The 23886-nt window shown below is 36.4% G+C and overlaps 1 protein-coding gene across 9 annotated transcripts in view; it reads right to left on the bottom strand.

Annotated features, from left to right (window-relative positions):
• The window catches only part of ANKS1B (ankyrin repeat and sterile alpha motif domain containing 1B), a 1251294-nt gene that overhangs the window by 770374 nt on the left and 457034 nt on the right, over positions 1 to 23886 (bottom strand). For all 9 annotated transcript variants that reach the window (XM_034934289.3, XM_034934279.3, XM_034934288.2 and 6 more), the window contains one exon: positions 7349 to 7514. In XM_034934289.3, coding sequence (XP_034790180.1) covers positions 7349 to 7514 — 166 coding nt within the window. The remainder of the gene's footprint in view (positions 1 to 7348; positions 7515 to 23886) is intronic.

Below are 23886 nucleotides of genomic sequence, written 5' to 3' on the forward strand. Positions count from 1 at the left end.
CTATAAAATGGTGTAGTGTTTACATATAACATATTCACATCCTCCTGGATACTTTAGATCATCTTTAGATTACTTGTAATACCTACTGCTACATAAATAGTTGTTATACAGTATTTTCTTTAGACAATGATGACAAGAAAACAAGTCTGTACATGTTCAGCACAGACCCAACCATCCATTTTTGCTTCTGACATATTTTTAATTTGTAGTTGGTTGAATCCATGGATGTGGAACTCACAGATACAGAGGGCCGACTATACTAGTACCTGGGTGGCTTAAACAATAGAAATGTATTGTGTCACAGCTTTCAAGGATAGAAGTCCAAACTCAAGGTGGCAGGGATGGTTCCTTCTGTGGGCTGTGAGGGAAGGATCTGTCCCAGGCCTCCTTGGTTTGCGAATGGCTGCCTTTTCCTGTTATATCTTCACATTGTCTTCCCTCTATGGGTGCCTGTCTCTGGGTCTAAATTTCCCTTAAATAAGGATACTGGTCATATTGGATTAGGGTCCACTTAATGGCTTTATTTTAACTTGATTATCTTTACAATGATTCTATATCCAAATTCCCCAAATAAGATCATATTCTAAAGTACTATAGGTTAGGATTCCAACCTTTCTTTTCGGGGGCATAATATGAGGGGGGACACAATTCAATCTATAACAGTCCCTCTTAAGACTTGGTCACCCCTCAGTCTTTCTCTTTCTCTCTCTCTCTCTCTCCACCCCGACCTCCACCACCCTGTCTCTCCAGGAAATCTTCATGCAGTTCTTGTATAGAGTAATAATGCCCATTTTGTCTGTAAGCCTAAGCCATGTTACCTAACACAGTTAACCTAAAGCATTGAATGCATTCCCTGAAGTACAGTTCTCAAATTTCCTTGACCCCTTATTGTCCAAGTGTCAGCATTCTCAAGATGAGAAGGATGAGCTTTACTCCTACATGCTTCTCAGCTTTGTTTCCCCTTGCCTTTCTCTGCTGCAATTGTCTTTGTTCTGGCCACTGTCATTTCTTGCTGAGTGTATGCACTGATTTGCTAATGAATCTTCCTGCTTTCAACTTCATCTCTCTCCAATCTATACTCTATACTCCACATTGCTTCTAGAGGGATCATTCTAAAACAGAAACCTGATCATGCCATGTTCACTTCTGCTGTCAGATGAAATCCAAACTTCTGCCTGTTACTCCTTGTTCTTTATGCATTCTACCCTAGTATCATTCTATGCTCTAACCATGCCAAGTGGGCATAGTCTCTGAATGTACTCTGTTCTTTCACCCCCTCCGCATCTCTGCACACACTGCCCCTTGCCTGGAGTGCCATACCTTATTCATCTATCTAACTCCTCCTTCTTTGAGGCTAGCAAATCATGCAGCACTTCCTCCCACAAGCCTTCCTTCATTCACATTCCTCCCCTTCTACTCTCCCAGAGCACCCTATGCTTATCTTGTTCATTGCCCTTATTATCCTTAATTTTAACACATTCTAAGCTCCTAAAGGTCAGTACTTATACCTTTTGCTCTGTTCCTTATGCAATATTTAGCACAATGCCTAGAACATCAGAGGTACTCAATAAGTGCTTATTGAATGGATCAGGAACTATAGGGTATTTACCCACCAAGATCAATTTGAGGGTCTCTAAAAGACTCGTGTGCATCAAGAAATGTCTCCACATTTGCAAATTCTACCTTTACTCACTAAAGAATTTAGTAACAAAGGGAATACATCAGTAACTCCAAGAGAGGTCAGTAACTTCCCTGAGTTCTCCAGATCAGTTAGTTGGCCCTAAGGGGGAAATGCATAGCTAGGTATGAGTCACAAGGGACTAGTCATAGCAGTTGAGAGACTTGGAAGTAATAGGATTGATGCAAAACCTAAACTATGGGTTAATGGAATCAACAGAGGAGAAAATGCAAACTATTTCCTTACCTAACCAGAAAAGAAGTAACAGTTATGTTGATGCTCTCCTCTACCTGCTATAGCGCTTATGGGGGGCAATTCTGTGGGGCTGAGTGGATAAGGTCTCATATAAAATTGCATAGAAACTGTTTTGATCTATATTCATCCCAATTCTAATCATTTTTTTAAAACCACAAAATTTCCCTTTAAATTCTGGACTCCTTTACCTTAGAATTCATGATCACAGCCCAAAGACTATCAATTATTATGAATTAAGCCTGGGTCAACTGAGCAAACTGGCTTCTTCTATACTAAACCCAAGTGATCAAACACAATTGGGGAAAATTATGTAGCTATGCAAACTAAGTCTTTACCCAATTTTAACAACAACAACAACAAACTCGGGCATTGTAGGAGTTTATATTTTCTGAAAGTGGCTGCAAGAATATTTTCTTATAATGTGACTTTAGTTAACACTCCTTCACCAAGGGGAGGCAAGAATTAAATTCCCTCCACTTAAATGTAGGCAGGCTTTTGACTACAATGGAAGTGATGTTGCCTTCTGATGTCTCATTTTCTTAGAATGTTTGCTTAGAATCCCAACACAGACCACGAGAAAGTCCAAGTAGGCCATGGCAGCGATATGAGTATGGATCTTGAGAATAAAACCTCCAGACCCCAGTTAAACTTCCCCCGTTGACACCTCATGGAACAGAGATAAGCTATCCCTGCCAAGCCCTCCTCAAATTGCAGATTTAAAAGCAAAACAAATGACTGTTGTTTTCACTCACTAAGCTTTGGAGTGGTTTGTTATGCAGTGACAATAACCAGAATAGATTTTGATAGTTGGATATGGGGTGCTGCCAAAACAAAAACTTAAAATATGTGGCATTAGCACCGAGATTGGGCAGCAGACAGAAGCTGGAAGAGCCCCAAAGCCAGTGCCTGTCAAGCCAAAAGGGCCAAGGAAGGATGGATTTGTGGAAGCCTTAAAAGCTATAAGAAAGGTGTTGGTGAAAGCTTAAAGGAAAGAAAATGTAACTGTAAGCTGAAAGAAAGTTTCTTCTCTCTCTGCAGTGTTTTACCTAGACCTGTGGCAAAAATCTAAGACTCACTCCCTCTCTCTGTGCATGTACAAAGAAGAGGTTTGGTAAGCAGGGTGATGACAGCCTTCAACAAGCCAGGAAGAGAGCTCTCACCAGAACCTGACCATGCCAGTACCCTGCAGATTTCCAGCCTCCAGAACAAGGACGTAATACAAATGATGCAGCTTCCTCTTAGTTCTTTGGGGATGCTTGCTCTCAGAATCCAGGCAGTAGTCAGGAGGAAACCCAAGCAGTGCCTGGAGAGCAAAAAAGGCCTCCAGTCCATTGCCTTAGCTAAGTTACTGGTACATAGCCAACACTAACTTGCCAGCCATATGAGCTGGCCATCTTAAAAGTGTTCCTCTATTCCCCAGTTGAACAGCCCGAGATCATAAGATGTGACACAGATAATCAGTCCCTGACAAGCCCTGTCAAACTTGCATATTTGTGAGCAAAATAAATGACTGATGTCAGTTTGTTTTGGGGTGGCCTGTTAATAACAATAGATAACTGATACAGGCATCATCTCCTTTATGTCTTCCTCAAGCTCCAGGTAAGGTTAAGTACTCCCCCATTTTTGCTCCCAAAGAACTCTTTGTGAAACACTATCTTAGCAATTATTGTGCTCTGTTGAATTTAACTCTTCACTTGTCTACCTCTTCGAGCTCAAGGGTAATATCATGCTTTTTGAAAAATTACCTCCTCAAATATATTATGTTTGTCACATTCTCTCTTTCTTCTCCTCTGGAACTTTGATTAGACGAGAAAACTTTGCAGTATATCTTTCAAGTCTCTCAGCTTCTCTTTCATATTTTCCACATTTTTGTCTCTGTGCAACATTCTGAAAAATTTCTTGTGGCTTAATTTCCAGTTCACTATATCTCTCTTCAGCTGAATCTCATCTGCTGTTCCACTCATTCATTGAGTTTTAAATTGCATGTGTGTATGTGTAAGTAATTGGAATTTTTTTCATTTCTAAAAGTTTTTTTTTTTCCTCTCCAATATGCTAGGTCATTTTCTTTTAGTTTCTATTCCCAAAAAATACCTTCAGGCTCACTTTTTCTTTATAATGGCATAGTCATTGTATAGTCTACATCTACTAATTCCAATATTTGAAAGCACTTAAGGTGTGGATCGGCTCTTCCTTGTTTTTGTTGGTTCCTGTTGGGGTTTCTTTCCCTATAGGCTTAATTATTAGAAACTGTTAATTTTAATAATAGGAAAATTATTCATAGAAATTATTTGGGGCCCTGGAGGAGAGTATATTTCTCTCCAGAGGGATTACATTTGCTTCCACTTGATACCTGAGGGTATTACTTTAAATGCATGAATTGACATTTTTTGGACCACCAAGGTGATATGAATTTTGGGTGGCAATCTGTGAGGGCTAGTTAGTAGTAATAACTCTTCAGGAATTTCCCACCCCTTGACCTGCCTTGTTCTGCTCACAACAAATCATCTTTCCTTGGAGTCCCCTTGGGGTGGGGAATACAGGATTACCTCTGATTCCTCTGAGGCTGTAGCCCTTGGAATCCTAGTTCTATGGAGGAAGGATTTCCTATTACAGTCCCTGAGCTGGACAGGCTGTGCAGATATTTGTTTTCAGTATCCAAAGCCACAGAAGCCTTGAGCACTGAAGTTCATTAGCAGGTTCAGTAAGCTCCCCCAGGACAAATGTGACTTTAGTGCAGCATTTATTTCCTACCCTCACCAATGTTTTGGCTTGATTATTTCTTACTAACCAACTAATAAAAAGAAATTCCTAATTTAGATGTGATTCGATTTCTGTAATTTTCATATCAGCTTTTTGATACTTTTAAGAAGTTTTCTTTTCTATATCGTATCCAGCATTTTTATTTGTTTTCAGCAAGAGTTGACCTGAGCCTGATCAGCCTTGTTATCTGTGTCCATGTCATTTTCATCCTTGTATCCTCAGCATTCAGAATTGTGCCCCAGCATGCATAAGAACTCAATTAGTTTTTGACTACTTAATCAATACATAGCTGTGTCTTCAATTTTGCATTCCTTCCTCTATCACCCCTGATATTCCCCTACCCTCTGTGCCCCAATTAAAGCTCTTTCACATTTTGCATATCTATTTCCTGCATTTTCCTATTTTAATGAAGCTTCCCCCCCTGAATATGCTATTTCCCTCATTATCTCTCTTACGGAAAAGGAAAAGTTCTCATTCTTGTCAACTTCCATAGCCTGGGGTCAGCATTGTTTTCATTCTCCATGACCTCTGTGGGTCACTTTCTATTATTTGGCCTTCATCCAAACTCTGATGCTCATCTGAAGTTTACACTGTTCTATTATAACATTCTTTTTGTAATTTTATTGTTATCATATGTGGACCTCCAGTCATATCTCTACGTTTCTTGAGGGTTTCAGTATTTGATTCCTAATATCTACCCCACCTCATCCCCTAGTAAAATGCAGCACTATAGCATAGTGTTTAAGAGCACAAGTTAGACAACTCAAGGTCAAGTACCAAATCTACCCCTCATTAACATGTAACCTTGGGAGGCCAGCTAGTGTTTCAATGCCTCAGTTTCCTTATCTCTAAAATGAGAATAATGATATTAATACCTCACAGCATTGTAAGAATCATATGGAATAATGCATATAAAGCACTTAGAACAGTATCTGCCACATAATAAATGCTCAATAAATTTACTATTTTCATTACTACACTATTACCTTAAAAGTCTTCCTTCTGTATGTTTATGATTCATTAACACCCTAGCCTCAGTACTGCTCAAAAATCCATTTTTTTCACTTGTACAAAATTCCCTAGACTATTACGTATAATGGCTTTTCTGAATTTTATTTACTTATTTATTTAGAGACAGGGTGTCACTGTGTCACCCAGGCTGCAGTGCAGTGGTGTGACCACGGTTTACTGCAGCCTTGACCTCCGAAACTCAGGCAATCCTCCCACCTCAGCCTCCTGAATAGCTGGGACTACAGGCATGTGCCATCACGTCCAGCTAATTTTTTAATTGTTTGTAGCGATGGGGTTTCACCAGGTTGCCCAGGCTAGTTTTGAACTCCTGAGCTCAAGTGATCCACCCACCTTGTCTAGGATTACAGGCATGAGGTAGTGTCTGTAATAGGCTAGTGCTAAGAATATAGGCATGAGCCATCGCTCCTGGACTGAATTTTAATTTAACCCTTCTTAAGATCTAGCTCTTACTTTCAGTCAATAACCTTTTATCTTACCCAGAAATTGAATCCATTTGAAAATAAATATTTCAGAATTTCTCTATATTCATAACCATGCTGTCTTCTCGCTACTCTCTGGGGAAGCAAGGTCTGTGTTTCCCTAAACTAGCTGAGTCTTAACTTCTACCCATTCTGTTCTGTCTTTTTATTCTTTATCTTCAATACCTTGCTCTACCAGAAAATTCCTCTAAACTTGATCAAGTCTTATTTATCCTAACATAAACCAGCTATTTCCCTCTTGCGCCTGCTTTCTTCTTATGTTACTATCATACCTCTTCTTCTAATCTCCTTGAAAGAGTCATCTGTACTCTCTACTCCATTTCCCAGTGTCTTATTTCCCATTTCCCAATGTCTCACTATTAACTTCCAGACATCTACTTGTACCACATCACTTCTAAAATTTACTATTCAAAAGTAAGTTGCGACTGCATTACCAAACCAAAAAAAAAAGCCTCACTTCAGAATTTTTCTTACAACTCCTTCACAGCATTAAATATATTGACCATCCACTTGAAAATTTCCTCCTTCATTAGCTTTCATATAATCACTCTGTATTCTTTCTTAAAGTAATAGAAAGAAACTATAATTGTAGTCAAAAATCCATCTTCAAGCATAGGCCCCACTATTGCTCTTAAAACTCTAATTTCTTTATCAGCAAAATAGGGATAATATTTGCCTTGCTTTGTTCACTAGTTTGTAATGCAAAAAATAAAACAAAATAATGAATCTGATAATGCCATAAAAGACATGAAATATATAAAGCAGCTAAGTAAGATTTGATAACTTGGTAACAGATAGGCTACAGAAAATGATACAAAAATTGCTACCAAATGGCTGTGAACTCCTGAAGGAACCAAAGCTGTGTATCTTACCTAGAAGGTTTTTTCAGTATTAAAAGGTTTCAAAGCATCTTCATCAAAGCATTACCATGTACATTATGGCTTTTACCAGGAAGTTAGGAGACTTCAAAATAAAACCTTCTGACCTACCTGGACTCACTTCAAAATGAAAAAATAATTATTGGAACTACATTGGGGGAACTTTCATTTTGATAACATAGTAGGAAACCAAAATGTTAATGATGCATCTTCATATGAACAAGCAAGTAAATTGAATCAGGCCAATTGTGAGTAAGAGATATTACCAGTTCTTGGGGAAGGTGCCCTTGCAATTTCTAAGGAGCAAGGTTTCTTTGTAACAGCTGTGTCCATGAGATCACACAGAAAGTTCTCATTTTCTGAAGGAAATGTATCCAGAGAAGCAGATGGTACAATTTCCATAGTGTAATTTCTCTTCTTTGGATAGGACTCCTGAAAAGAAGAAAAAATAAAAACAGCTTTGTGATGAAGAAACAGCCTTGTTTAATTTATAAAAACTAGAAAAGATAATCAGGTTCATCAGTTCTTTCCAAAGTGATTGACAGCTGATGATTCATCTGTTTGAATAAATTATAGAATCATGTAAACCCAATATCAGTGATATTTTTAAGAGTCCTCATAATTTAAAAGGACTGAATTTATTACTGAATTAGTAAAGGTATTGCCCTTTTTTGTAATATATATCTATTATCTAGTTGTGGCATAAACTGCTGGTTAACTAATCAACAGTCATTCCCAAGACTCTACTCCTTTGCCAGCCTCCTGGAGACACCCATATAACTCAACTTTGGCCCATTAGATGTAAGATGAAGTTTGCTAAAAGGCTGGTGGGAAAAAATTTTTCCCCAAGGAAGAAGCATATAAGGAGGCTCTTTCAGAGCTAAGGCCATCCCCAGGCTCCTCTCTTTGGATGCAGTTTTGATATCTGGAGCTAGGGCAAGCATTTTGTGACCAAAAGGCAAGAATCTTCAGATCAAAAAGGTAACAAGCCAAGAATAGCAACAGAAGGATAAAAAGAGCCTGGGACATTGATCATATCATTGAGCTGCTCAGATAGACCCAGGGCCAGTTTCTCCAGTCTTCTTACATAAATAATAACATTCTTACAGTTTGAGCCATTGCTAATTGGGTTTTCTGTCATTTAGAGTTAAATGTCTTGCCATCCAGCACACTAGTATTTTTCCTTGTAAATACCATTAACTAATATACTAAGGTACTCTTTTCAGGTTAGGATAAAATATAGGTCCAGTTCTATATGATTGATTCTTTGATATATTCTAAAAATTAGAATTTATTTCATTTTATAAGATTTTCATTTCCTGTACATAAGGCATTAATTGGTCAACAAATACTTATTGGGCATCTACTATATATATGTAGAATATATATAGCATATTTATATATTATATATATATGTATATATATATAATGTGCTAAATGCTGGACTGTTTTTAAACTAATGAGCCATAATCCTTGCTCTGAAGAAGTTCACAGTCTGCTGGAGAAGACTGTGAAATTCTGCATGATGAAATTCACAATTAATCATATTTTATTTTTGCTACAGATCCTCCTCAACTTTACAAAAAAACCCAAAGTAAGTTGAAAATACTGTAAGTAGAAACTGCATTTAATACACTTAACCTACCAAACAGCATAGCTTAGCCTAGCCTAACTTAAATGTGCTCAGAACACTTACATTAGCGTATACTTGGGCAAAATCATCTGGTAACACAGTACATTGTAGAATATTAGTTACTTACCCTTGTGATTTTGTGGCTGACTGGGAGTTGTGGCTTCCTACCACTGCTCAGCATCATGAGAGAGTATCTATCATAGGGTATATTGCTAGCCCAGGAAAATATTCAAAATCTGATGTACGGTTTCTACTGAACATACACTGCTTTCACACCATTGCAAAGTCAAAAACTCGTAAGTTGAACCATCATGAGTTGCAGACCATCTGTATGTGCTACTTTTATAAAGTATGCTTCACAATCGAGAAAAAGACGAATAAGAAAATAGACTAATATTTTTGAAAAATCTCCCTAAGTATATTCTAGGGCTGACAAAGATTTAGTACGAATTCCTAGTTTTTCTACAGTACAGCAGAATTCAAGGTCAGGGTAATTGCTTTCAGACAATACCAGACCCTCACACATCAGAGAGTCAATTATGGTCATGATACTCCATTGAAAGCAGGAAATTGGGAGTAATTTATTTTTAACAACAAAGGGTGACAAAGTAGAAGGCATCCAGAGGAAAGTAATCAGGATGGCATATAATTCTGAAACCATGTCAGAGAAGAAACGATGAAAGGAACTGCAGTGTTCTATCCAGAGAAGCCTTATAGCCACATAATAGTTTTCTCAATGATTTGAAAGGCTATCCCTCAACAACTATCCCGCAAAGGTGGGGATGGGGAAAAGTAACTGTGGTAGATTTATTCTAAAGCCCATAAAGACAAGACAAAGACTAATGCTTATAAGTCAAGAAGGGCAAATTTGGCTCAATACAAAAAATAATTTTATACGAATTAATGATATTGTTTACCTTTTCAAATAAAAATGCACTATAAAATGAGTTAACAAATAGCATTAGAAAGCAACAGAAGGAATTCCTCATTACTGAAAATCTTCCAGCAGAATTATCTGCTGATAAAATTGTGGATGAAACACATTGTACAATGAGTCCAGCAGGTTACTATAAGCTCCATGAAGGCTGGAATTTGTCTTGTCCACTACTCTGTCCCTAGAATCTAATACAGGTCCTGCCAATAGTTGATGAGTTGATGCTCAATAAATATGTATTGATCAACTGAACAGTCTCTAGTGTCCTTTAAACAAAGCTAACTATAAGTTATGGAAATGATTTTTTTCAAATGTAAATTATTTTGCCTTTCAGTTCAGTTAATATTGTTCAGCAGTTTGCATATAAAAAGTGAAAAACTCAGATTACAACGATAAGATTGTAAAGATTCTATGAAAAAAAGAGTCTCCAGTTAAACTCCTAGTTCCATCCTGAAATTAAATTAATCAAAACAACCCATGGATTTAGTTAAGTTGGAATTTTACAGTGTGTATGAACACTTCTGAGGATTTTTAAAGCCTCGAAAACCACTTTGAAATTTAATCACAAAGCATGGGTTAATTTGCTTTCTTCCTTAAGAATGAAGTATATAGGTTTATTAGAGAATAATTTGAAAATATAAAGAAAGAGGAAAATAATCACATGAAAATCAAGCATGCTGAGATAACTGAGGGTAATATTTTGGTGACCATCCTCCCAGACTGTTTCACTCTGTGAATGTGTGTGGACATGTGAGTATGTGCAAAGGAAAGAAAAAATATTTTAAATAATAATGAAGTACTCCCTCTTCTGCTTCCTAATGGAGGGCCATAATTTCTTCTTAGAATATGTCTTTGTAGAACCTGGCTTCCTCAGGGAAGGTGAGGCCCCCGAGGGAAGGAGTTGGTAAAAACGAAGATAGTGAAACAATGCTTTTGTAACCAAATATTTCAGTGTCAAGAAAGAGAGATAGTTGAACAAAATATCTGACAAGTGACCATCAAAAGAGGATATGCAAGATAATTTTTTTTAAAAAATGGATCCATGTGTGTCCACTACTCAGTTTAAGAGGTAGAATATTACCATTATATCATTGAAACCTGTCCCCCAACCCACCCCATGTTCATCTTTCCAATCTTACCCTTTTTCCTCCTCTACCAGGGCTAAATGCTTTCTGAGCTTTGTGTTTTTAATTCCTTGGATTGTGTTAAATTTTAACTATACATGTAAGTATCAATAAAAAATAAATTTTTAGTACTGTATGCTTTCAAACTTTATATATATAGTATCAAATGCTCTAGTTCTTCTGTGATTTTTCTCAATCAAGATTATGTTTCTGAATTTCATCTATTTTCAGCGTGGTACAGGAGCTCATTGTTTAAGATTACCACAATTCATTTACACATTCTCCTGATAATGGACTTTTAAATGTTTCCTAGGTGTTTTGTTATTTAGGATAATGTTATTATAAATTTTCCAATATGAAGTCTCTTGGAGCAAGTAACCAGGGTTATGCTGCCTATTCTAGTAGTGATGGGGAAGAGTCAAGAACAGACAGCAGACGAGAAAAATAAATGAAATCAAGAGATGATAATGAGAATGGAAATTGTATGCCCTGTAGATTCTATAGAATCTTAAGGATAGCATTTGCAGTTTTCTACCCAAAGTGGCAGGAGGGTTCAAAGGATATTCTGTAAATCTTATTAAAATATTATATATAAGTATAGTATTATATAAAATACTTCCTAATCTGTTATTTACCTCTAATGATATATTTTATACCCTTTTCAATGACAATTATATGTCTACATGATGAACTTGGGTCCCAATATATACCTGGTCATAATTTATTTGGCCAATCCTATCATATTGAAATTTTAATGTTTTGCTTTGAAGGAAACATTCTTGTTCATATATTTTGTTTACATATTCAACTATTTTGAAATAGAATTCCTGTGATAATAGGTATATGTCTTATGTTTACATATAATTGAATCTGTATCTGGACTTTCTAATTGGTTCCATATATATGTCTATTCTAGTACAGGCATACCTAAAGGTGTATCGTGTTTTACAGATATTGCAGTTTTTAAAAAATGAAGATTTATGGCAACCGGGCATTGAGCAAGTCTATCAGCACCGTTTTTCCAACATGTTCTTATTTTGTGTCACATTTTGGTAATTCTCCTAATATGTCAAATTTTTCATTATTATTATATCTGTTATGGCCATCTGTGATCAGTGAGCTTTGATGTTACTGTTGTAATTGTTTTGGAATGCCACAAGCCACAATCATATAAAACAGTGAACTTAATGCATAAGTGTAGTATGTGTTCTGACTGCTCCACCAACCAGCCATTCCCCTGTCTCATCTTCTCCTTGGGCCTCCCTATTTCCTGAGACACAACAATATTGAAATTAGGCCAATTAGTAACCCTTCAATGGCCTCTAAGAGTTCAAATTCAAGAAGAGTCACATGTCTCTCACTTTAAATAAAAAGCTAACAATGATTAAGGTTAGTGAAGAAGACATGTCAAAAAGCTAGGCCTCTTGTGCCAAACAGCTACCAAGCTGTGAATGCAAAGGAAAAGTTCTTGAAGGAAGTTAAAAGTGCTACTCCAGTGAACACACAAATGATAAGAAAGGGAAACAGTCTTATTGCTGATATGCAGAAAGTTTCAGTGGTCTGGATAGAGGATCACACCAGCCACAACATTCACACAAGCCAAATCCTAATCCAGAGCAAGACTCTAATTATCTTTAATTCAATGAAGGCTGCCAGAGGTGAAGAAGCTGCAGAAGTTTGAAGCTGGCTGTGGTTAGTTCATAAGGCTTAAGGAAAGAAACGATCTCCATAACATAAAAGTGCAAGGTGAAGCATCAAATGCTAATGGAGAAGCTGCAACAAGTTATCCAGAAGATCCCGCTAAGACAATTGATGAAGGTGACTACACTAAACAATAGATTTGCAATGTAGATGAAATAGCCTCATACCAGAAGATGTCATCTAGGACTTTCACAGCTAGAGAAGAGAAGTCAATGCTTGGCTTCAAACTTTAAAAGGACAGTCCAACTCTTTTGTTAGGGGCTAGTGCAGTTGATGACTTTAAGTTGAAGCCAATGCTCATTTACCATTCCAAAAATCCAAGATTCCTTAAAAATGATGCTAAATCAACTTTTCCTATGCTCTATAAATGAAACAACAAACCTGGATGACAGCATGTCTGTTGGCAGCATGTCTGTTTACAGCATGATTTACTGAATATTTTAAGCCCACTATTGAGACCTACTATTCACAAGAAAAGATTCCTTTCAAAATATTACTATTCATTGACAAAGCCACTGATCACCCAAGAGCTCTGATAGAGCTGTACAAAGAGATTAACGTTGTTTTCATGCCTGTTAACACAGCATGTATTCTCCAGCCCATAGATCAAGGATTAATTTAGAGTCTCAAGTCTTATTATTTAAGAAATACATTATATAAGGCTATAGCTGTCATAGAAAGTGATTCCTCTGATGAAACTGAGCAAAGTAAATTGAAAACCTTCTAGACAAGATTTTCCATTCTAGATGCCATTCAGAATATTTGTGATTCATCGGATGAAGTCAACATCAATGAGTCTAGATGAAGTTGACTCCAACCCTCAGGGAGGACTTTGATAGGTTTGACTTTGGTGGAGGAAGTAACTGCAGATGTGATGGATAAATAGCAAGAGAACTGGAAGTGGAGCCTGAATATAGGACTAAATTGCTGTAATCCCATGATAAAACTTGAATGGATGAGGAGTTGCTTCTTATGGGCGAACAAAGTGGTTTAAGATGAAATACACTCCTGGTGAAGATGCTGTGAACATTGTAGAAATGATAACAAAGGATTTAGAATATTACATAAACTTCATTGATAAAGCAGTGGCAGGGTTTGAGAGGATTGACTCCAATTTTGAAAGAAGTTCTAGTGTGAGTAAAATGCTATCAAACAGCTTTGCATGCTACAAAGAAATCTTTCATGAAAGGAAGACTCAAATAATTCAGCAAAACTACATTGTTCTCTTATTTTAAGAAACTGCCCCCTGATTTTGTATCCTGAGAGTTTGCTGAAATTGCTTATCAGCTTAAGAAGCTTTTGGGCTGAGATGATGGGGCTTTCTAGATACAGGATCATGTGATCTGCAAACAAATATTGTTTGACTTCTTCTCTTCCTATTTGAATACCCCTTATTTCTTTCTCTTGCCTGATTGCCCTGGCCAGGACTTCTAATACTATGTTGAATAGGAGTGGTGGAGACAGCATCCTTGTCATGTGCTGGTTTTCAAGGGGAATGCTTCCAGCTTTTGCCCATTCAGTATGATGTTGGCTGTGGGTTTGTCATGTATGGCTGTTATTATTTTGAGGTATGTTCCTTCGAAACCTAGTTTATTCAGAATTTTTACCATGAAGGGATGTTGAATTTTATCAATGGCCTTTTCTGCAGGCAAATCATGAATGAACTGCCACATCATGAATGAACTGCCATTCACAACTGCTACTAAGAGAGCAAAATGCCTAGGAATACAGCTAATAAGTGAGGCAAATGACCTCTTTAAGGGGAACTACAAACCACTGTTCAAGGAAATCAGAGATGACACAAACAAATGGAAAAACATTCCATGCTCACAGATAGGAAGAATCAATATCGTGAAAATGGCCATACTGTCCAAAGTAATTTATAGACAATGCTATTCCCATTAAACTACCATTGACATTCTTCACAGAATTAGAAAAAACTAATTTAAAATTCATATGGAACCAAAAGGAGCCCGAATAGCCAAGACAATCCCAAGCAAAATGAAAAAAGTTGGAGGCATCACGCTACCTGACTTCAAACTATACTCAAGGCTATAGTAATGAAAAAAGCATGGAACTGGTGACAAAAACAGACACATAGACCAATGGAACAGAATAGAGAACTCAGAAATAATATCACACATCTACAACAATCTGATCTTCGACAAACCTGACAAAAACAAGCAATGGAGAGAGGATTCTCTATTTTAAAAATGGTGCTGGGAGAACTGACTAGCCATATGCAGGAAATTGAAACTGGACCCGTTCCCTACACCTTATACAAAAATTAACTAAAGATGGATTCATGATTTCAATATAAAATGTAAAACTATAAAAACCCTAGAAGAAAATCTAGGCAATACCATTCAGGACATAGGCATGGGCAAAGACTTCATGCTGAAAATGCCAGAAGTGATTGCAACAAAAACAAAAATTGACAAATGGGACCTAATTAAATTAAAAAGCTTCTACACAGCAAAAGAAACTATCAACAGAGTGAACAGACAACCTACAGAGTGGGATAAAATTTTTGCAATCTATCCATCTGACAAAAGTCTAATATCCAGAATCTATAAGGAAGTTAAATATATAAGAAAAAAGCAATTCCATTAAGAAGCAGGCAAAGGACATAAACAGACACTTCTCAAAAAAAGACATTCATTGTCCAATAAACATGAAAAAAAGCTCAACAACACTGATCATTAGAGAATTTCAAATCAAAACCACAATGAGATCACCTCATGCAGTCAGAATGATGATTATTAAAAAGTCAAGAAACAACGGATGCTGGCTTGTTGCAGAAAAAAAAAGGAATGCTTTCATACTGTTGGTGGGAGTGTAAATTAGTTCAACCATTGTGGAAGATGGTGTGGTGATTCCTCAAAGATCTAGAAGGAGAAAAAGCATTTGACCCAGCAATCCCATTATTGGGTATATACCCAAAGTATTATAAATCATTCTATTATAAAGATACATGCACATATAAGTTCATTACAGCACTGTTCACAATAGCAAAGACATGGGGTCAACCCAAATGGCCACCAATGATAGACTGGATAAAGAAAATGTGGTACATATACACCATGGAATACTATGCAGCCATAAAAGGGAATGAGATCATGTCCTTTGCAGGGACATGGATGGAGCTGGAAGCCATTTTCCTCAGCAAACTAATGCAGGAACAGAAAACCAAATACCACATGTTCTCACTTATAAGTGGGAGCTGAACAATGAGAACACATGGACACATGGGGGGAAAAACACACACTGGGGCCTGTCAGCGAGGCAGGGGGAGGAGGCCATCAGAAAGAATAGCTAATAGATGCTAGGCTTAATACCTAGGTGATAGGCTGATCTGTGCAGCAAACCACCATGGCACACGTTCACCTAACAAACTTGCACATCCTGCACATGTACCCTGGAACTTAAAAGTTGAAAGAAAAAAAAAAACTGTCACAGTCACCTAAGCTCCAGCAACCATTACTCTGATCAGTCAGTGGCCATTCAAATCAAGGCAAGACCCTCCACCAGCAAAAAATTATGACTCACTGAAGGCTCAGATGATCATTGGCATGTTTTAGTAATAAAGTATTTTTAATTAGGTATGTACTCTTTTTTAGACATAATGCTATTGCACACTTCATAAACTACAGTATAGTGTAAACATTACTTTAATATGCATTGGGAAACCAAAAAAATCATGTGACTGGCTTTGCTGTAATAGTCACTGTATTGTGGTGGTTGAAACCAAACTCACAACATTTGTGAAGTATGTCTGTACCAGAATTACACTGTCTTGATTAGTGGAGCGTTTAAATTGATGTTACTATCTGGTAGGATAAATATTTCATCATGTTAATCTTTTCCAAGGCATTAATTATTAACTTCATGTTTATTTTTCAAAAAGAAAAACTTTGAAACATTTTGTTAAGTTTTCCTCAAATCATTCCTTCTCCTTTGTTCCCTATCAGTAATCAATACTTCCATATACCCAGGCACTAAAAGAACCTGGGATATGCTTCACTTTTCATTCTTCCTCTGTCATTCCCAATAAATCCTCAAGTCCTATACTTTGCCATTGAATTATACCTCAAACACATTTATTTCTTTCCACCCCAGCTACCACATGCTAGTCCAGACCACCATTATATTTCACCTGACTGCTGGAACAACTTCCAAACTATCTTCTTTGTCTCCAGTCCTGCCTCTCTTCTAATCAATTCATTTTCAAAACTAGCATGAAGCTTCTAAGAGTAAGTAAGGTCAAAGCAAACTCATTTATTTTCATCATAACTTTATTTGATGAGAGAATCATAAAATGCTAGTCATAGAACATGTTGATTCTTTTTAAACATTTAACACCATCTCTCATAATATCTCAGAATTTCCTTGCTGAATGATTTCATTAAATACATTAATGATCTAAATAGTAAATTCATTTAATTAACAAGATAGGAAAGAAGAAACAAAGTTCCTTGAGTAATAAGTTTAAACGTAATCCCATTAGTTGATAAGATAAATGGGATTAATTTCTAAAGACATACTTATCTAGCACCTAGCAAAATTTCATGTTCATAGTAGGACTCTATGAATATATGATGAAAAAATAAATGCATAAATTACCATATCAGAATTTCATGGCTTGCAACCTCTGCTAGAATTAAAGCACCATAGGGGCAAGAACCATGATAATCTTCATATAGTACGTACTTAATAAACATTTGTCAAAGTCTGAAACAATGTCATCCAAAAACAATCACAGATTCAAACTATCACAAATCCAAAACTACCACAAATTCCCCACTGTGGGAAGAATTACAACTTATATTTATGCAGTGTTTTATCATCTGCAAAGTGAATACTATTTTATTTGCCCAGATGATTCTCATTTAGCCCTCACAACAATCCAGCCAATGCTACTATCACTGCCATCCAGAAACTAGGACTGAAATTATTAAGTGACTTGTCCAATATTAAGCATCTTGTTAATGGAAATGTTAGGGATCCAACCTTGGTCTTCTGGCACCAGATCTAGTGTTCATGTGATTGTGTCAAAGATAAAAATGACTATGACCAGATATTTATTGCCAGAACTAAGGGAAAGAGGACACTCTGCACATTGTTAGGTAGTATCTAGCTCTGCCAATTTTCAAGCCTTTGTATGTCCCCTTCCCTGCACTGGGAAACCTTGACGTCAATACACAGATTAACTGCCAACATATCCTTGATGGTTAATCCTGGTAATAGGCAAGAGGGATTAAAAGGACTGCAATGCAACAATTTCTGACTCCTTCAAGACTCAATTTTCTCCAGTCTAGCAATATTGGGCTCAAAATAGATTAGTAGTTTTTGCTTTTTTCTTGACATTTGGCCTCTATCATTTTTCTTTTTTTAAAAAAACTTTTAAACATGCAATTTTTGTGGGTGTATAGTAGGTATATGTATTTATGTGGTACATTTGATATTTTGATAAAGGCAAGCAATATGTAATAATTACATCATGGAAAATGGGGTATCCATCCCTTCAAGCATTTATCCTTGTGTTACGTAAGTCCAATTATACCCTTTTAGTTATCTTAAAATATACAATTAAATTGTTATTGACTATAGCGCCCATGTTGTGATATCAAATACTCAATTTTATTTATTCTTTCTAACTATGTTTTGAACCCAATAACCATCCACAACTCCCACCCTCAGACCCCCACTATTCTTCCCAGCCTCTGGTAACCATCATCCTACTTTATGTCTCCATGAGTACAATTATTTTGACATTTAGATTCCACAAATAAGTGAGAACATGTGATATTTGTCTTTCCATGCCTGGTTTATTTCACTTAACATAATGACCTCCAGTTCTATCCATGTTGTTGCAAATAAAAGGATCTCTCTTTTATGGTTGAATAGGTACTCTGCTGTGGATAAGTACCACAGTTTCTGTATCCATTCTTCTCTTGATGGACACTTAGGTTGCTTCCAAATTTTTCTATTGTAAACAGTGCTGCAACAAATATGGGAGTAGAGCCATCTCTTCCATATAGTGTTTTCCTTTGGGGGTGGGGGGTGTATATAACCAGCAATGGGATTGCTGAATTACATGATAGCTCCCTTTTTAGTTTTTTGAGGAACCTCCAAACTGTTTTCCTCACATTCCCACCAACAGTGTACCATGGTTCCCTTTTCTCCACATCCTCACCAGCATTTGTTATTGCCTGTCTTTTGGATAAAAGTCATTTTAACTGGGGTGAAATGATATCTCATTGTAGTTTTGATTTGCATGTCTCTGACGATCAGTGATGCTGAGCACCTTTTCATATGCCTGTTTGCCATTTGTATGTCTTCTTTTGAGAAATGTCTATTCAAATCTGTTGCCCATTTTCTAAGTGGGTTATTCGATTTTTTCCTATAGAGTTGTTTGGACTGCTTTTATATTCTAGTTATCACCTGTCAGATTATTAGTTTGCATTTTCTCCCATTTTGTGGGTTGCTTCTTCACTGTGTTGTTTCCCTTGCTGTGCAGAAGCTTTTGAACTTGATGTGCTCCCATTTGTCCATTTTTGTTGTGTTTGCCTGTGCTTGAGGGGTATTACTCAAAAACTTTTTGCCCAGACCAAATGCACTGGAGAGTTTCCCCAAACTTTTCTTATGGCAGTTTCATAGTTTGACATCTTAGATTTAAGTCTTTAATCTATTTTCATTTGATATTTGTATATGGCGAGAGATAAGGTTCTAGTTTCATTATTCCGCATATAGGTATCAAGTTTTGCCAGCACAGAATACTATGCACCCATAAAAAGGAACAAGATCATGTCCTTTGCCGGAACATAGATGAAGCTGGAAGCCATTATCCTCAGCAAACTAACACAGGAAGAGAAAACCAAACACTTCATGTTGTCACTCATAAGTGGGAGCTAAAAAATGAGAACACATGGACCCAGGGAGGGGAACAACACACCCAGGACCCTGTCAGGGAGGCAGGGGGAGGGAAAGCATCAGGATAAATAGCTAATGCATGTGGGGCTTAACACCTAGGTGATGGGTGGATAGGTGCAGCAAACCACCATGGCACATGTTTACCTGTGTAACAAACCTGAATGTTCTCCATGTGTATCCTGGAATTTAAAATAAAATTAATTAAAAAGAAAAGAAAAGACTGTTTTTTTCCCAATGTATGTTCTTGGCACCTTTGTAAAAAATGAGTTCACTGTAGATGTGTGGATTTGTTTCTGTGTTCTCTATTCTATTCCATTGGTCTATATGCCTGTTCTTATGCAGTACTATGCTGTTTTGGTTACCATAGCTCTGTAGTATAATTTGAATCCAGGTAATGTGATTCCTCCAGTGTGGTTCTTTTCTTCTCAGGATAGCTTTGTTTCTTCTGGGTCTTTTGTAGTTCCATATAAATTTTAGAATTGCATTTTCTATTTCTGTGAAAAATATCATTGGTATTTGAGTAGGGATTGCATTAAATCTGTACATTGCTTTGGGTAGTATGGCTATTTCAACAATACTGATTTTACCAACCTATATATATGAAATATCTTTTCATTTTCTTGTATGATCTTTAATTTCATTCATCAGTATTTTATAGTTTTCATTGTAGAGATCTTTCACTTCTTTAGGTAATTCCTAGTTATTTAATTTTAGTTGTGGCTATTGTAAGTGCAATAACTCTTTTGATTTCTTTTTCAGGTTGTTCACTGTTGGCATATAGAAATGCTACTGATTTTTGTATGTTGATTTTGTGTCCTGACACTTTACTAAATTTATCAGTTCTCATTCTTTTTGGTGGAGTCTTTAGGTTTTTCCAAATATAAGATTATGCTAGGTGTGGTGGCTCACACCTGTAATCCCAACACTTTGGGAGGCCAAGATGGGCGGATCATCTGAGGTAAGGAGTTCGAGACTAGCCTGGCCAATGTGGTGAAACCCTTTCTCTAGTAAAAATACAAAAAAAAAAAAATTAGCTGGGTGTGGTGGTGGGCGCCTGTAATCTCAGCTACTCAAGAGGCTGAGGCAGGAGAATTGCTTGAATATATATAGCCAACAAGAATACTTTGACTTCTACCTTTCCAATTTGGATGCCCTTTATATCTTTCTCTTGTTGGATTGCTCTATCTAGGACTTCCAGTACTATGCTGACTAACGGTGGCAAAAGTGATAATCCTTGCTGTGTTCCAGATCTTGGAGGAAAGGCTTTCAGTTTTTCCCCAGTCAGTATGATACTAGCTGTGGGTCTGTCATATATAGCTCTTATTATGTTAAGATATGTTCCTTCTATCCTCAGTTTTTTGAAGGTTTTCTGTGATGAAAGGATGTTGAATTTCATCAAATGCTTTTTCAGCATCAATTGAAATGATCATATGGTTTTTATCCCTTATTCTGTTGATATGATGTATTATATTGGTTGATTTGCATATGTTGAACCATCCTTGCCTCCCAGTGATAAATCCCACTTGGTCATGATGAAACATCTTTTTAATATATTGTTGAATTCAGTTTGCTAACATTTTGTTGAGGATTTTTGCATTAATATTAGTCAGAGATACTGACCAGTATTTTTTTTTATGGGTCTTTGTCTGGTTTTGGTATCAGGGTAATGCTGGTCTTGTAGAATGAGTTTGGAAGTATTCTCTCCTCCTCTACTTTTTGGAATACTTTCAGTAGGATTAGTATTAGTTCTTTAAATGTTTGGTAGAATTCAGCAGTGAAGCCATCAGGTCCTAGGCTTTTCTTTGCTGGGAGACTTTTTATTACACCTTCAATCTCATTACTTGTTATTAGTCTGTTCAGGTTTTGAATTTCTTTATGGCTCAGTTTTGATAGGTTGTCTGTGTCTAGTAATTTATCCATTTCTTCTGGGTTTTCCAATTTATCGGCCTATAGTTACTCATAGAACCCATTAATGATCCTTTGAATTTCTGCTTTATAGGTTGTAATGTCTCCATTTTCATCTCTGAATTTATTTGGATCTTCTCTCTTTTTTTCTTAGTCTAGATAAAGGTCTGTCAATCTTAGTCTGGCTAAAGGTTTGTCAATGTTTATCTTTTCAAAAAAACAACTTTTTGTTTTACTGATATCTTGTATGGATTTCTTCATCTCAATTTCATTTATCTTTGCTTTGATTTTTAATATTTCTGTTCTACTAATTTTAAATTTGGTTTGCTCTAGCTTTTCTAATTCTTTAAGATGCACCAATTGGTTGTTTATTTGAAGTGTTTCTTCCTTTTGATGTAGGCACTTATAGGATAAACTTTCCTCTTAGTACTGCTTTCACTATATCCTATACATTTTGGTATGTTGTGTTTCCATTATGGTTTGTTTTGAGAAATTTTTCAATTTCCTTCTTAATTTCTTCATTGACTCCTGGTCATTTCAGGGCATATTGTTTAATTTTCATGTGTCTGTATAGTTTCCAAAATTCCTCTTGTTATTGATTATTTATTCCATTTTGGCCAGAGAAAATGCTTAATATTATTTAAATTTGGTTGAATGTTTTAAAATTTGTTTTGTGAGCTAACATATGGCCTATCCTTGAGAATGATCCATGTGCTAAGGAACAGAATGTGTATTCTTCAGTCATTGAGTGAGATGTTTTGTAAATATCTATTAAGTGAATTTGATGTATAGTATAGATTAAGTTCAATGTTTCTTTGTAGATTTTCTGTTTGAAGATCTGTCCAATGCTGAAAGTGGGATGTTGAATACCTAGCTATTATTGTATTAAGGCCTATCTGTCTCTTTAGCTCTAATAATGTTTCCATTATATATGTGGGTGCCCCATGGTTGGGTGCACACATATTTATCAGTGTTATATCCTCTTGCTGAATTGACCCTTTTATCATTATATAACGACCTTCTTTGTCTGACTTGTCTTATAGTTTTTGTCTTGAAATCTACTTTGTCTGATATAAATATAGCTATTCCTATTCTTTTTTGGTTTCCAATGGCTTGGAGTATCTTTTTCCATCGTTTTATTTTCAGTCTATATGTATCTTTATAGATGATCTGTGTTTCTTGCAGGCACAGATCACCGGCTCTTGTTTTTTCACCTATTCGGCCACTCTATTTGAAGTCAGTCTTCTCATTCAGACTCTCATTCACTATTCTCTTCCCTCTTTCCTTCTGTCTTTTCTCCCTTTTAGTGAAAGTGATTTTCTCTGGTGCTATGATTTAATTTCTTTCTTTTTATTTTTTGTATATCCATTGTATGTATTTTGATTTGAGGTTACCATGAGCCTTGCAAATACTATCTAATAATCCATTATTTTAACTGGTGACAATTTAACAATGATTGCTTAAACAAACATGCAAAAAGTAAACTAATGAAGGCTCTACACTTTAACTTTGTCTGCCTGCTTTTTAACTTCTTGTTGCTTCTCTTTATGTATTATTGTATTGTGTATGTCTTCAAACGTTGTTGTAGTTGTTATTTTTGATTGGCTCATTGTATAATCTTTCTACTTAAGATATGAGTAGTTTACATGCCACAATTACAGTGCTATAATATTCTCTGTTTTTTTCTGTGTGCTTATGATTGCCAGTAACTTTTGTACCTATAGATGATTTCTTCTTGCTCATTAACATGCTCTTCTTTCAGATTTAAGAACTCCCTTTAACATTTCTTGTAGGACAGGTCTGTTGTTGATGAAATCCCTTAGCTTTTGTTTGTCTGGGAAGATCTTTATTTCTCTTTCATGCTTAAAGCATATTTTCACCAGATATACTATTCCTGGGTAAAAGTTTTTTTCCTTCAGCCGTTTAAATATGTCATGCCATTCTCTCCTGGCCTGCCAGGTTTCTACTAAAAAGTCTGCTGCCACACATATTGGAGCTGTTATTTGTTATTTGTTTCTTTTCTTTTGCTACTTTTAGGATACTTCCTTTATCCTTGACCTTTGGGACTTTGATTATTAATACCTTGAAGTAATCTTCTTTGGTTTAAATCTGCTTGGCGTTCTATAATCTTCTTGTACTTGAATGTTGATATCTTTCTCTAGATTTGGGAAGTTCTCCAATATTATCCCTTTGAATAAACTTTCTACCCCCACCTCCTCTTTAAGGCCAATAACTCTTAGATTTGACCTTTTGAGGCTATTTTCTAGAGCCTGTAGTTGCGCTTTATTGTTTTTTATTGTTTTTTCTTTTGCTTCCTCTGACCGTGTTTTTTGTTTTGTTTTGTTTTTTGTTTTCTTGAGATGGAGTTTCGCTCTTGTTGCCCAGGCTGAAGTGCAATGGCACGATCTCGGCTCACTGCAACCTTCACTTCCTTGGTTCAAGCGATTCTCCTGCTTCAGCCTTTAAGTAGCTGGGATTACAGATGCCCACCACCATGCCCAGCTAATTTTGTACTTTTAGTAGAAATGGGGTTTCTCCATGTTGGTCAGGCTGGTCTCGAACTCCCGACCTCAG

The sequence above is a fragment of the Pan paniscus genome, chromosome 10, assembly GCF_029289425.2.
Source record: "Pan paniscus chromosome 10, NHGRI_mPanPan1-v2.0_pri, whole genome shotgun sequence".
NCBI lineage: Eukaryota > Metazoa > Chordata > Mammalia > Primates > Hominidae > Pan > Pan paniscus.